Consider the following 16,134-nt stretch of genomic DNA (forward strand, 5'->3'; position numbering starts at 1 on the left):
GAGACAATGGTATTGAATCACTGTCCATTGCAGCAGTTATTAGCAGCAGACACAGTTTCTTGTAAATTCACCTCTAATACACACACACACACACACACACACACACACACACCCTGCCCATCTGGCTGGGTTTCCCTAGCCATTCTGGGCGGCTTCCAACAAAATATTAAAATACAATAATTCAATCTCCCATACTCCCACGAGATTAGAATCTCAGAATACTAGGCATTAAACACACACACAAGCTTCAAAAGGGCTATTTGTATGTGAAGGCTCATGACCCTTGACACTTGCTGGCTGTAGGACCATGATGGTATATAAGGATGGGACTACAACCACAGAACCTTTCCTAATTCAGGCACACCCCACCCTTAGTGTGGAAAGAAAACATCACACTCACACTCTAATAACAGCAGCATGGGACCGAAAGTGCAGATAATCCACTACAAATTGGCTCTTGGAAACTTTTTACCAAACCGCAACTATACCACTATAAATGGTAAGTGCGGAAAGAGGCCTTTGGTTTAGTCAGCGTCAGTTCAGCTGTTGCATAGAAGAGGAATCGTGGTCGCAATTTTGTTTCTGTTGGCACAATATTTAGCTTTTCATAGAATCGTAGAGTTGGAAGGGACCGGGAGGGTCCAACCCCATCCCCCAATGCAGGAAACTTTTTTGCCCAATGTGGGGCTCGAACCCATGACCCTGAGATTAAGAGGCTCATGCTCTACACAGCTGAGCTATGTGGAACCCTTTGTGCAGATAATTATACACCCACTGAAGGGATTCCTCACTGGCTTGTATTCCTTCCATAGTTTTCCCCACCTGACTATGCTGTCCCTGTGCCAAACTTGCAGAACGACATGCCCAGCCATTTCCGGTAATGGGAGAGATTGGTCCTCACTTACATTTATCTAGTGCAGGCACCCACAAATTCGGCCCTCCAGATGTTTTGGGACTACAACTCCCATCATCCCTGACCACTGGTATTGTTAGCTAGGGATGATGGGAGTTGTAGTTCCAAAACATCTGGAGGGCTGAGTTTGGGGGTGCCTGATCTAGTGTTCTGGTCCTCTCCATTCTGCACCCACCCCAGTACTGAGGGTGCCCAAACAGAGGTCACAAGAATGGTGCACACTGGCAACTTGGAGATTAGACCACCAGATGAGGGCAAGAAAAGGGCTAGTGTTACTGACAATATTTTATGACAGGCGTATTCATATGGGCTAGTGGGGAGGAAGTGAAGCTTGTAAGATGCTGTGAACTTCCACCAAACTCAGACAGCATGGCCAATAGTCAGGCATGATGGGAGATGAGGTCCACATTATCTGGCAAGCACAATGTTGGCCAACAGTGTTACGAGGATTTCCCTCGCCACAGGTAGTCATATGCATGGGAGGCTTCTGGTTGTATTTTAATATCAGTTACCAACTAAAAAGAGATGCTATCTTATAGGCGAACCCTTCAAAACTATGAAATTTGGGAAGATTAGTATAGTCAAAGGATTATTGTGAACAATCAGATAAATCTGGCTTTACTTGTGCCCCAAAAGGATGTGGAAGTGAATCGGGTTAGGAAAATGCAGCCCTGTAATTTGAAATACTTATTTGCATCAATAGTGAAAAGTATAAAGGTATAATCCGTTTATTGTGAGGACCATGCCTGTACACAAATAACAACACAACAATAATTAAAAATATTAAATGATTAAGAAAAATAATTAAAAATATTAAAATTCATTGCATGCTATCCCAACAAAACCTTCATCCCACAAAACAGGAAGAGAAGGAAGACAAGCAACGAGTTAAACAGATGATGAAGGGGTCTTTACATTGTCATCCATAAATCTTTCCCTGGCTTTCATGGCCTTCATCACAAAAACCGCTACCGCATGGGTAATACGTGGGTTTGCATCAACTAACAAAAATTTTACTCTATCTTCAGGATTGATTATAGAGTTGGGTATAATTTGCAGCATTGCATCTCTAAAGCCCGAGTAAATGGGGCAATAGAGGAGGTAATGGGTAAGATCCTCTTTAATTTTCATAAGGCAAGGGCATAAACGATGTTCTACTGGGGTTTTTGTGAATCTACCGGTCAGATATGCAGTTGGCAATGTTTGGAACCGCGCCATAGTAAAAGCTCTCCGAAGGGTGGGATCAGTGATCTCCACCAAGTAGTTGGCACAGATTCTGACTGCTTTTACTCGGGGAAACCAGTAGGAAAACCCAGAGTTTTTTATCTTCGTGGTGTCCAAAAAGGCGTCTTTTTCAAAAATCCATTCCCGAACTTTATCAGGGCTCCACAGTTTGAGAGTATTAAACTCTGGTAGATTGTATCTGGATAGAATATCTAATAGGTTTTGACACCAAGTAGTATTATGTTGTAAAGATACAAAGCCTTGCTTAGCCAATAAGGTGTTTGAGGCATCTGCGAGGTTGGTGAAAAAACGCAGAAATCTTAAGTGGGCCCTGGCAGACACAGAAGGTAATCCTACTTCCACTCTTAGGAAAGCTGCCGGAGTACTCTGAGGGAGGCCTAGAATTCTTCTGAGATAAAAATTTTGGAAGATTTCAAGCCGTTCTAGCAGCTTCTGATTCCATCCCCAGAGTTCTACCCCATATAGCATCTGGGGAATCACTTTTCCAACAAAAGCTTTTAGTGCCGGGATCACCAGTTGCCCTCCTCTCGTATAAAAGAAGCTGAGCAAAGCACCAATTGTCCTACGTGTTAGGAGGGTTACAGCCTTGACATGGGCACGCCAGCTAGATGTGGCTTGGAAAGTAATACCAAGATATTTAAAAAAAGGACACTGTTCAATTATGTGTTCATCTAAAGACCATCTAAATGTGTGGCGAGCTCTAGTAAACACTGCAAAAGTGTACTGCAAGTCAATTAAAATGTATTCCAGACATGACAATACAAATACTGTATTGGACCAAATATAAGTCGCACCCTCAAATAAGCCACACCTTTAAAATTCAAGGGGGCGGGGAAAAGGCAATACCTGAGTATAAGCCGCTCCCTTAAAATTCTGCAGGCACTCACACCCATTCCGTTTTACCGTATGTCTGTTTCAGCAGCGATATCATTAAAACCTTATCATTAAGGTTGCAAATTTAAGCTGCACTTTAACTTTTCATGGTCGGAATTTGGAAAAAAAGTGCAACATATATTCGGGCCAGTACACTACTATAGTTTTAATACAATGCAGACAATATGACCTTTAGGTTTATTCAAGTCCTGTGAACAGCTGGCTAGCATCTAATATATTTGATGTTGAGGTTTAAAAATGATGCTGTCCCCTTGATATATTTCTGACCCTAGACTTTCAAACTGGGTCGTTTTCATTGGGTCATTTCAGTTCACTTGCCAATACTGTAAAATGCATGTTAAGAGACCACTTAATTTATGATTATTGCAAAGCTGCCTGATTTTTGTCCGAAAGGGATAGGGTGACATTTCTAATATTTGTGCCGGGGTTTTATTTGCCAGAGGGTTTAATAAGAACTAATCTTGTGTAATTGTTGTGCTTTAAAGAGAGAGGCGCAAAAGGCATTGCTGTTGCTAATACACAAGGCAGAGCTGCTGCAGCCTTTTACAACTTCCCATATGTTAATGAAAACATTTTCTGAGAATTGGCAGATCCCCGCATAGGAGCTGATGCCAGCTATTTTCATGGACCAGTTCGAGGCACAGCAAGAGAGGAAGAATGCCTTGTTGTGGTGGCTGCATCCGTCTGACAAGCTTTCACATTGCCCCTCCTCTTATTAATATTCTTTTTGATGTGAACTTGTAAAACAGAGGATTGGCTGTTAATCTCCAGGATCTCAAGGGCTTTTGGCACTGGCCCATAATTGATGTGTTCACATGGCTGTTGTCTGACTACTAATGATTAGACAGCCGTGTTATCTCCCAGCTAAAATCAGTGTTGCTTATAAATCACACTTGCTAAACGGCAGTTTCATTTCTTCAAAGGCTCTGTACACGTCTACACACTTTGATAAAACTGCCAGCGGCATTTCATGATTTTGCAAGAGTTTAGGTTGGGCTTATTTACATTTTTGCTGGGCAGAACATTGAGATTTCTATGAAGTATGGCACCGTTTCGCCCCTTGATGAACAGAGCAAGGAATGAATGCTAGACAGTGGAGAATACACACAGAGGGGTGTGTGTTTGTGTGTGTGTGTAATGGTTGATCGCACCTTGTATGGTATTCCTTGCTTTTTATTTTAAGCAGGCAAAGTTACAAAAGTGTTCTTGTCCCCATACAGTGGTACCTTGGTTCTCGAACCGCTTGGCTCCCAAACAAATCAGCTCCCAAACGCCGCAAACCCGGTTTGCGAACGTTTTTTGGAAGCCGAAGGTCCGGCACGGCTTCTGCTTGAGTGCAGGAAGCTCCTGCAGCCAATTGGAAGCCGTGCCTTGGTTTTCGAATGGTTTCAGGAGTCGAACGGACTCCCGGAACGGATTAAGTTCGAGAACCAAGGTACGGAATTGTGATTCTGTGAGTTAAGTGAACCGTGGCTTGGATCGCTCAGTTGGTTGGAACATGGTGCTGGTAATGCCAAGGTTGCAGGTTCGATTGGATAGCTCGGTCAGTAGAGCATGAGACTCTTAACCTGAGGGCTGTGGGTTCAAGCCCCACATTGCGCAAAAGATTCCTGCATTGCAGAGGGTTGGACTAGATCAGGTATCGGCAACCTCCGGCCCATGGACCGGATGCGGCCCGTTCGGCAAGTCCTCGCCAAGTGGTGCGGAAATCACTTCTACGCATGTCAGGGCATGAGCAGAAGCGATTTCCAGAGCTCCGAAAATGGGAGGCGCAGCAGCGGAAATCGCCTCTGCGCCTGTCCGGCCCATGGACCAACGTCAGTGAGAATGATCCGGCCCACGGGTGGAAAACGTTGCCGACACCTGGACTAGATGACCCTCATGGTCCCTTCCAACTCTACAATTCCATGATTCTACGGGACAGCTGCATATTCCTACATTGCAGGAGGTTGGACTAGAACATGATTGTCAGCTCGATTCTATGATTCCACTCGCACCACATATAAGCTGCTGAAGACCTTCCTCTTTTAACAAGCTTTGAAGTTGAGCCTATAAGTTGACCCAGTATGAATCTGTATTGGAATTGTGTTAAAGATATTTGATTACTTGTTTTTTGCCTCCATGGGCTCTTTTGGGAAGAACCACAGGATATGTGGATGTGTGTGTGTTAGAGACAATTCTATGCACATTTACCAGGTGTTAAGTCTCACTGAACTCAATGGGCAAGGGAGGTCAATGGTACCTGTGGTCACAGTTGCATTCCTGGACCTTCGGATCAGTTCATTTCCAATTTTGTGTACTGTATTTGTATTTCTGTACTGTTTTTCATCTACAGAAAGAAGTATCCAAGTGGCTCACACAGTAATGAAACAAAACTATAGCCAATAAAAACAATCACCCAGGGCAGCAGTCAACTAAGTTTGAATCAGAGTAAACCCACTGAAAATAACATACATGGCTAAGTTAGGTTCATTACTGTCAATAGGTCTACTCTGACTTAGTTTAATACTACATCCTCCAAATTTGTAAAATCATCAGAATAGCAAATATTAGGAGAAAGTATGGGTCAACGGGGTATGTTTTCAGTGGGTGGTGAAAACATCCCACCATTGAGGCAAACCTGATCCCATTGGGGAGATTTATTTTATTTATGTATTTATTAAATTACTGTGCCACCCTTAATCCAAAGATCACAGGGTGGTTTACTATATAAAAACAGAAAAATATATATCATAGTAGCAAACAAAAACAACAACCCTCTGATACAGAGTTTAAAAGGCCGTAGATAGTTTGTTATTTTGCAAAGGATGCCTTATATTCCCAGTTTGAGAGGTTTATATTCACAGGAAAGGTGTAATGGAATTTATGCTATATACACACATTTTATTTGGGAACAGCGTGCTTCTTGTTGTTTTTTCTGTGTAGTCCACACAAAACCTAGATACTTGCAAAATTTTTGCTTCTCAAAAGCAAACTGAAAATCTTTGTTACCTCGTAATGTGTCCATTTGAAAGCAGATGTAGGAATTCCTGGAAGTGGGGCGGGCTATATCCGCACCTGCCCAATTATTATGTAAGGGTGAGCATGTACCAAGATTGCAACCAGCACTTTTTTCATTCACCTGGGGCATGTGCAAGGAGGGAAAGGCATAGATAATTTATTTAAGGGGAGGGTTTTCAATCATCAACATCATCCTCTACCATTTATACCCCGCCCATTTGGCCAGGCCTCCCCAGCCACTCTGGGCAGCTCCCAACAGAATATTAAAAATACATTAAAACACCAGTCATTAAAAACTTCCCTAAACAGGGCTGCCTTCAGATGTCTTCTAAAAGTCAGATAGTTGTTTATTTCCTTGACATCTGATGGGAGGGCATTCCACAGGGCGGGCGCCACTACCGAGAAGGCCCTTTTCCTAGTTCCCTGTAACCTCACTTTTTTGCAGGGAGGGAACCTCCAGAAGGCCCTTTGAGCTGGGGGTGGAAATGCTCCTTCAGGTATACAGGGCCGAGGCCATTTAAGACTTTAAAGGTCAGTACCAACACTTAATTGTGCACGGAAACATACAGTGGTACCTTGGGTTACAAACGCTTCAGGTTACAAACTCCGCTAACCCAGAAATAGTACCTCGGGTTAAGAACTTTGCTTCAGGATGAGAACAGAAATCATGCTCCAGCGGCCTGGCGGCAACAGAAGCCCCCATTAGCTAAAGTGGTGCTTCAGGTTAAGAACGGACCTCCGGAACCAATTAAGTTCATAACCAGAGGTACCACTGTACTGGGAGCCAATGTAGGTCTTTCAGGACCGGTGTTATATGGTCTCGGCAGCCACATTCCAAGTAACCACATCCAGGGCTCTAGAATCAATCTTGATTGAAAGCAGCATGTTGAGAGTAAGCATGACTAGTTCCAGATGGAGAAAAACTACATGCATGCAGCATATACGCAGCCTTAGTTCCTTGGATCCTGAATCAAAGGATTGCTCATTTATTGAAATGCCATCTATAAAAGCAAGAGCCTTTTCTGGAACAAAGCCTACGAAAATATGGTAGAAGTTAGAAAGTGAAATAAATACCCATAGACACATACTTCTGAAATCCTGTAATTAGGATAGTATTTTTTTAGTTGGTTTTTTAAATCAGTTTTTTATTTTTACAGTGGTACCTCTACTTACGAATAACTCTACTTACGAATGTTTCTACTTACAAATGGAGCTCCGTCCGCCATCTTGGATGCGGTTTAGATAAGATTTTTTCTACTTACGATTTTTTAGATAGGATTGCTTTGACTTACGAATTTTTTCTTCCAATGCATTCCTATGGGATTCGACTTACAATTGTTTTCAACTTACAAATGTGCATTCGGAACGCATTAAATTCCTATGTAGAGGTACCACTGTATATGGAACATGAGTTCAAATGGCTCAAAAGGTCTTCCTTTTTATTATTATTTTGCCCTAGACTGTGTGTGTGTGTGTGTGTGTGTGTGTGTGTGTGTGTGTGTGTGTGTGTGTGTCTGTGTGTGTAAGTGTCTTTCCCACAGGAGATGGGGAAATCTGGGATTTGGATCTCTTCACTTCTTCCTATCCAGCAGGAAAGGAGTGTCTTTTTCAACAGGAACTTGTGTGTTTTGCAGAGGAATCCACCCTGCTGGGCAGGAAATCCCCTACAGGAGAGGTGGAATTTTATTACTCCAGGATTGTAATTCTGGAGATTTGCGAGAACATCAGATAGACCGGGGTTTTTTTTTAATGCCCTGCTTAATTTTAGCATCTGGAATAGCAGAAGAAAATAGAGGAATATCTGTGCACATGAAGGAAAAATTATACCGTAGCTGTCTTCCTAGTAATGGTGATACTGTATTCCTTTTCTGACCTATTCTTCATGAGTTATTGGGGTGGGGACGGTTAGTGTTGTGCATCACGTTCAGAATGAAAAGTGCTCACTAGGGCGCTTAGTCTATTTATTGGCAGATATTCACCGTCCGCTTTCTAGTACAGAGGGCCATCGCCACCTGATGCAAGCGTCCACTTGGGCGATGGAAAACTGCCAAGCACAACACTCTGAAACTCTGTAGCTTTCGTTGCTAATCAGGTCCCCAAAAGCTCGTGAAAAAAGGCGAGGGAAGAAAACATTGCCGCATATTTCTGTAGGGTTTTAAGGCTGCCTGTGTACAGAACTGCTGCAATCTGTACAACTAACCTGCTTTCAAGTGTAGCTTGTGTGTGTGTTTTTCCCTCTCTCTCTCTCCTCCTTGGAACCTCTTCTGTGATAAATAGCAAGGCTACTGCTCAGCATGCCCTAACACCTGGGAATAATCATGCAAAAATAACAGCGAGGAACTGCAAAGCGTCTGTTCTTGACATTAACTTTCCTCAGCTTGACAGACTGCCACCAGCAGATGTTAGACTTGTGTACCTTTTCCCTTCCCCATCCCCCATTTGTGATGGCTGCCTTCCCCGCTTTCTGCCTTTTCAACCCTCGTATGTTGCCTCGCGAGTTCTTTTGGGGCCTTTCAACCAAATAAAACAAACTATTGGGTTTGCTAACCCTGTGGTCTTTGAAGAAGCAGCGGTAATAGTAACGTCCTGAACGGCGTTCGAAATTAGGAGGCGGTTCAAGCAGGACATGTTTTTTGTCTGAAACTTGGGGATGCACGATTTAGTCCTGACTCAGGAAATGGTTCCCCTTTCAAATGTGTAAAAGTAGCGCATGGTAGATGGTGTATTCCTTATGACTGCTGGTGTGGGCACACTGGCTTCCTCCCCATCCACCCCGGCACATTTCTCCTGACATGCTAGCTTTTCATGCTCAAGGGGGTCTTGTTTTTGACTACCTTGAGATCACTCAGATCTGATCCCTCTTTTGTCATCTGAGCTGGTACCATTTAGGAAGGTTTGTAACGTGTTGTGTCTGCACATTAATGTGTATGTTAGACATCAAAAATCCACTGAGCCATATTTCCTGTTTAGCATTACTGCTCTGTTCCTGCCTTGCTCTCTTTCCTTTAGTGTCATAGCATTGTAGGGCTGGAAGGGATTTGATGTTTCCATGAAACACTATTACCCCGGGTTAGTGTCTCTCATATATAGATGATCTCCTCCTCCTCCTCCTCCTCCTCCTCCTCCTCCTCCTCCTCCTCCTCCTCCTCCTCCTCCTCCTCCTCCTCCTCCTCCTCCTCCTCCTCCTTCTTCTTCTTCCCTGCCCATCTGGCTGGGTTTCCCGAGGCACTCAAGGCATCCCAAAACATAATAAAAACATTAAGCGTTAAAAACCTCTTGATACAGGACTGCTTTCAGATGTCTTCTAAAAGTCGTGTAATTCTTGAAATCTGAAGGGAGGGCGTTCCACAAGGCAGGCGCCACTACCGAGAAAGCCCTCTGCCCTGAGGTTCCCTGTAACTTCATTTCTCGCAGTGAGGGAACCAGCAGAAGACCCTCGGAGGAGGACCTGAGCCATGGGGGTGGAGACACTCCTTCAGGTATACTGGGCTGAGTCCATTTACTCAAGCCACATTCTCTTTATTTATAGGTCAATATACAGAGGATTCACAAGCAAATAGGGTGCTCGTTGCAGCAATTATTCCACCCTAGAATTCCAAGGATTCTTTCTGTTTTGAGAAAGTAGACCCATTTCACAAAGTTTTAAGACATTTAGAAGAAGTACACGAATTCTTTAATGCTGGATGCTATTTCTGCTCATGGGTACAATTTTGAGAAATTTAAGTATGCATGACACACATTCGGGATTCTGTCTTGTGGTCTTTATCCAGGAGACCATTAGTGCGTCATAACTACCCCTGCCCCCACCTAAAATATTATCAAAATATTGTGTGAGCGGCACTGTGCTTTGGGAACATAGATTCACATATTTTGATAAGATGCGGGCACTGCTGTCAAATCTAGAATCAGTGACCACCTATTAGGTCTGCTTCTCCAAACTCCTGCTCAACAGCTGATCAATGCTGTCTGCATTGATGCAGTTGATAACATTTCCGGCACTGCAGTGTGAAGCCTGAAACCTGAATGCAGAGTTCTCCGCTACCGAGGAATCAATCCACATATGGAAACTTGTAGTTTTACATAGACACATTTCTCTAGATTAGAATGACCAAGTGTCTGGTGTCTTGTCATTTGGGAGAGCTTCTTTTCTTTTCTAATCCAGAGGCCGCAATCAAGACTGGCTTGTTATACTTTGTGCATTTGTCGCCATCCCTCACAATTCTTCTGTTACGCCGCTACCTTTTGTATAAGAGCATTTAATCTCTGTAACAACATAGAATTCCTTCAGGCAGCAAAGAAAGTTAAACATCGCCTGTCTCCCTGTCAGTGTTTCTTGCAGTAATGTGGTTGAAACAGCCCTGTTTGGTTTTGAAGAGCAAAATATTTTGTGACTAGGACACCATCTTGAAGTGTCTTAACATTTATTAAGTCACACACACACACACACACTGTTCATTTATTTACAGCATTTATACCCCACTATTTTTTTCCTTCTCCCAGTCTTCTTTAAAAGATTCTGAATTTGTATCTTTTATCCGTGCCATCAATTTTGCCATCTCTTGCATATTGCAAGGTGGAATCTGTCTGTTTTAATGTTAGTAGCCCATTCTTCTCCAAGAAACTTAAGAGTAGCATATGTGGTTCTGCCATTTTATCCTCCCAGCATCCTCGTGAGGTGGGCTAGTCCAAGGTCACCCATGGAACCTCTTGACTGAGAGGTCTCCCGAAATCCTAGTGGTCCAACAGAACCTTGAACTCAATTGTTGACCAACTAGCCCCTACTGGATCTCTTAAAAACCCTGATTTGGAGCATTTAAAAATAATTTCACAGGGTTCTATCTATCTGTCTATGAGGGGGTATAGCTTGAGCTGACACTATGTTGCTCCACATCTGGATAGATGCTGGGGAAAACACAGGAACCAAGTGCCTTTGCCTTACTCCGAAAGCCTGAAAAGAAGGCTGGAGGGCCTCTGTTATGAGAAGTCTGTGCGGCAGCCAAAACTCATGTAGTGCAAACTCTGGCCCTGTGTCTTGAATGTAGTTCAAAGATAAATATTGGGTTTTTTCATCCTTACTTATCCAATGACTAGTTTGCAAGGAACAGCTGTTTTTGAGGTCAGATGGTTTTCACTCGCCTGCATGCTTGATTTCTTGTTGAAAAGCTCCCCCCTTTCTTTTAACGCTGCCAACATCTTAAAAAGTCTGATGGCAGCAGGATAAACACATAACAGAAGCACAGAGCTTCTGTACTCTGCTGTGCTTTTTCCCCATCCCTCCCTTTTTTGGGTCAGGTAGTTGCCAAACCTAGAGATTCAGCCATCGAGTTTTAACCAGCATAGACTAAGTTTGCCTTCCAGGTTTTAAATAAAGATTATCAGTAGGTCTCAGTAGGAAACGGAAATTGCGTCCCATTTGTCTGTGTACTGTGTTTGTTTAGAGTACAGACATACCTCGACATCCGAACAACTCGACTTCCGAAGGTTTCGACTTCCAAAGTCGACAACCCCGGAAATTTTTTCCGCATTCTGCACCTGCGCAGGAGCGGCGCGCACAGTTGGCACATGCGCAGAAGCGCGAAATCGCACTTCGCGCATGCGCAGAACAGGCGCTTCAACAACCGAAGACTTCGACTTACGAAGATGGCCGCAGAACGGATCGTCTTCGTAAGTCGAGGTACCACTGTACAGTCAAACCTTGGTTCCCGAACGCCTCCATTATCGTACATTTTGGCTCCCGAACACTGAAACCCGAAAGTAAATGCTCTGGTTTTCGAATGTTTTTCGGAACCCAAACGTGGCTTCTGCTTGAGTGCAAGAAGCTCTAGTAAACAAACGGAAGCCGCGCCTCGGTTGTTGAGCGTTTTGTAAGTTGAATGGTCTTCCAGAACAGATTATGTTCGACAACCGAGGTTTGACTGTACACAGGTTACATTATGCCATTGTATTTTCAGCTGCTAGTTTTTCCAAGGAAGGATACTCCGAAGGAAGGGAAAGAATATAATTCATCTACATACTATTCTCCAGTTTTACCTGTCACACACTGACTTTGGGATTACTTAGGTGGGGTTAGTGCTGTCCCCCTTATCCACCCCTACACTTCCAGTGTCCACAAGATTCCTGTCTCCACACAGCCAATGGCCTTTTCATTTTACTTCATGTGTCTGATGATTTCATGCCACAGTAACTTAGATAATTTCTAAGATGGCTCAACTTATTTTTCATAGTCATAGTAGAATGGAGCCCATATTAGAGAATAGATTTTTAAAAGTCATTTCTAAATAAGATTCTGCTTCAAATTACGGTTGATATCTTAGTTGGTTTGTGATCCTAGGCATCTGAAAAGCCTGGGAGCAAATATTAAAGCGAGTGATCAGAATGTCTAAAACAGAGCTTTCCAAACTTTTCCTGTCGGTGATGCACTCTTTAGACATGCCTCATTTCCACAACACAGTAATTCAGTTTTGCAGCAATTCAGTTTTACTGAGTTTAGCAAACCGGAAATTAAAGGGAACCCCTTTCCAGCCTTGGGAGGTTTGCGTGACACATCTACACACTGCAGCCAACACACAACGTGTCGCAACAGACAGTTGCAAGCTCTGGTCTAAAAGATAATAATTCGGCGAGTTACTAAAGCAGGGTGGCAAATCAGTGGTCACACGGACAGAGTTTGAAGACAAAATTTCCTGAGCAACCATAGTTATTTGAAGGGTATAACAGAATATCTTTTGATTGGTGCATCTTGATACCACATGACTTTTTGGGTACTGCTTCATAATGCGTGGAATTGCTATACTGTGTTCAAAACTCAATGTGTGTGTATTAATGCAATCTTTCCTAATACCTTCAGCATATGACAGACTGTGTCTTTCTTTGTTTTCATTTTTAGGTTGACCCCCTCTTTACAGTGCCTGCACCGCCCCCGCCTCCTATCTCCAGTAGTCTTACACCTCAGATTCTGCCTTCCTACTTTTCCCCGTCTTCATCCAACATTGCTGCTCCAGTTGAGCAACTTTTGGTACGGACTCGTTCAGTGGGTGTGAATACTTGCGATGTTGGAATAGTAACGGAACCTGAATGCCTTGGACCATGTGAACCTGGGACCAGTGTGAATTTGGAAGGGATTGTATGGCATGAAACCGAGGAAGGTAAGCTGTGGTTTCTCTTCCCATTTTGTTTGAATGTTGCATCTGCTTCACAAGTTCATTAGCAGTCATATTATACAGTACTGTTTGTTGTTAGAATTAGAGGAAATTCCCATCATTTCTCTTCCAGTGAAACCAGCTACATTTTAAAGAAAATAAACTCCTGATAATGGATTGTACTGAGTGGCTTGATAAACCTTTAGGATAAGATTGAATGTATTTTTAGATATTAAAATGGTTTACAGCGTAACAGAATAATGGTGCAGGAGGAAGTGTTTATAAAAGTGTTACGATTTTAGAAGTATAGCTGAAACTCACACTTCTATACTTTAAAACATTCTATGCAATACCCCGTACAGGCAATCTGTATTTAATGTGGGGAGATTTCCTGAGCATTTGATTTTTTATTGTAAAGAAAAAAGATTTGTGCTGCACGAATACATTTTCTGGTGACGTTAGCAGTTTTGAGAATTTGTTTTTTGAATTGGAAGTTTCTGAGAGAACATCAATTCATGGAGGTTTCAAGTATAAGGCACATTAATTAAAATAAGGCAACCTGTTGCTTGATGAATACGCAGGCATTTATTGAAAATAATTAAGAGATAAAACTTTGGTCAGGAAAAGAATTGGAAGTGTTCTTTTTAATCTTGTTAAAATTTAATCTTGTTAAAATTAAGGCATCAGAAAAAGCTTTTATTTGTCATTGGCAGATTTTTTCCATTATAAATTCCGTAAAATAATCTCATATTGCCTGAATTTACTGTTATCAATTATGGAATTATTGTACATGCTGGCCTAATTGATGGTTTTGACGTAGGATATTATATCTAATCAGAACTGTTGGAATGGGTGCCGTTACAGATGTTTTCTCATGTTTGCTTGAGCAGTGTTTAATTACTAGTGATTTAATAGCCGCTGTATTGAAAGCAAGAAATTCCATTTCAAAAGTGTCCTACAGCACATCAGCTGATGATAAATCCTAACATGCTTCAGTTGTATGCGCAACAGTAGTTCATTCTGTGCAATGATATATAAGGCACCAGCAGAGTGCTTTACACTGCCTGCTTGGAAATCAATAGAAAGACTCTGACTCGCTTGCCTTTTATATATGCTCTCGCCCATCCATCTCTTTTGGTGCGCACGCTTTCATCAGATTCGTAATCTAGATTGATGCTTTTAGATTGTTTTCAAAGCACATAACAATTCTGTTTTAAAATATGCAGGCTGAGATGCCTGCCTCTCTCTCGCTTCATGTTCTTTTTACTGACCTGCATTAGCCAGAGGAGTGTGAATTGTGAGTGTGAATTGTGGTGACATGAAAGAGCAGTAGCTTTTAATAGTGTTATTCTTGCTGAGTAAACTAAACTTCTGACCCCCACTGCATTAAGAAGTGCTCCTTGTTAAAGGTCTGGAGGGCAGCAGTGTGGTATTTTATAATGTTCCTCCATGCTCACAAGAATGATATTCCATCTGCCTGCTTTTGGTACTCGGATGTGCTCAGCTGAGAATATTTTTATTTACTGTATTGAAGTTTCCTGATCCAGAGTCCCTGCCTTTGCTTATGGGAAGGGGTGTATAGTCTAGGAAACTCCGCCAGTTATTATCCATTCTGTTTGTGCATCTGCAAATCTGGGACATTTGTGTGGCATTAGCAGCCTTCAAAGCTGCAGAGAATAGAGAAACAGGATAATAAAGGTTTCACTTGTTGATGTCTAGCATATTGGAAAGCTTCTTGAGTAATATTAATAACGTCTTAACACTGATAAATCCCCGAAAATTGTTGTGGGCTTCTAAGAAAGGAAAGAAGCAGATCCTGATTTAATATAGGAATCTTAAGCTGAATATATTAAGCTGAGCCTTCTAAATATGGGAAATTCAATAGATGTGCCTGTCTGGCGGTTTTTCCTTTGTGACAAAAATTACCTGGTGGTGTAATGCTACGTAATGAAAAATTGCTTGTGCTCCAATCAAAGACACAATTGCAAGTAAATTTCTGTTAATTTCATAGATCCTTAGTACATTTAGCATTGGGTTCTAACGGTCTCGTTTACATGTTAGTGTTTGGGACACACTTCTGGCTGATTCTTAATGTGCAAATCATGGTTTCTAGGGAGCAGGCATTGAATCTGTACCAAGCCCAGGTGTTACCATACATAGTTTTACACTTCAAATAGTGCATTTACATGGGAGGATGAGCCAGGTTTTAGTGACATAACAGTAACCGAGCAATTTCATTGCTCCCGCAAGGGGACAATGACAATAAAGATTTATTAAAGAAAAAATATATGGGGCAGAGAGACATAACACTGGTTGTAGCTGCTTTGTTATTAATTTATTTTAAACACTGGAATTTCCCTTCTCTAAGGCTCCGTGTGGCTTCCAGCAAAGCAAACCATACAACAGTGGCAGCAAAACTATGTAAAAACAACAACCAGTCTCTTCATCAAGAAACCACTAAAAATAGTGTACTCTGTGTCAACAGTCCCACAAGTCTAGACATGCCCGCTCAACAGCTCTAAGGGTTTTGGAAGAGCTAGGCTTTGCATCCTTTCAGAAAGTCTCCAGAACGGCTTTAGGACCTCATCTGATGTGGTTCTGTAACCTTGAAGTAATTAGGTTACTGGCCCTGCTTCTGGTCCCTGATGTCTTCACCAGATGTATCAGATGCTTGCATTCAAACGGTTAATACTAAACAGGGAAATTGGTAACTTGCACCCAGGCAACAGGTTAGGTACGGGGACGATCCGAATAGCCGTGGTGCACTCCTGAGGCTCAAGCGTGATTCATACCTGAACCATGGCACCTTTTTCGATGTTTATGAGAGACAGAAATTGTGTTGATAGCGTTGAATCATCAGCCGGGATCAGCTGTGCAGTGATCACAATAGGTTTGTAGGAGGTCTGAGCTGCACATATGGCAGCCATATACAAAATGCACTTT

General features: G+C 42.4%; 1 protein-coding gene across 5 annotated transcripts in view; it reads left to right on the plus strand.

The window, feature by feature from the left end:
* ZNF608 (zinc finger protein 608) overlaps nucleotides 1-16,134 on the plus strand; it is a 118,589-nt gene that overhangs the window by 38,827 nt on the left and 63,628 nt on the right. For all 5 annotated transcript variants that reach the window (XM_035099526.3, XM_035099527.3, XM_088653317.1 and 2 more), the window contains one exon: nucleotides 12,939-13,197. In XM_035099526.3, coding sequence (XP_034955417.3) covers nucleotides 12,939-13,197 — 259 coding nt within the window. The remainder of the gene's footprint in view (nucleotides 1-12,938; nucleotides 13,198-16,134) is intronic.

This window comes from Zootoca vivipara, chromosome 10, assembly GCF_965207765.1.
Source record: "Zootoca vivipara chromosome 10, rZooViv2.hap1.1, whole genome shotgun sequence".
Lineage (NCBI taxonomy): Eukaryota > Metazoa > Chordata > Lepidosauria > Squamata > Lacertidae > Zootoca > Zootoca vivipara.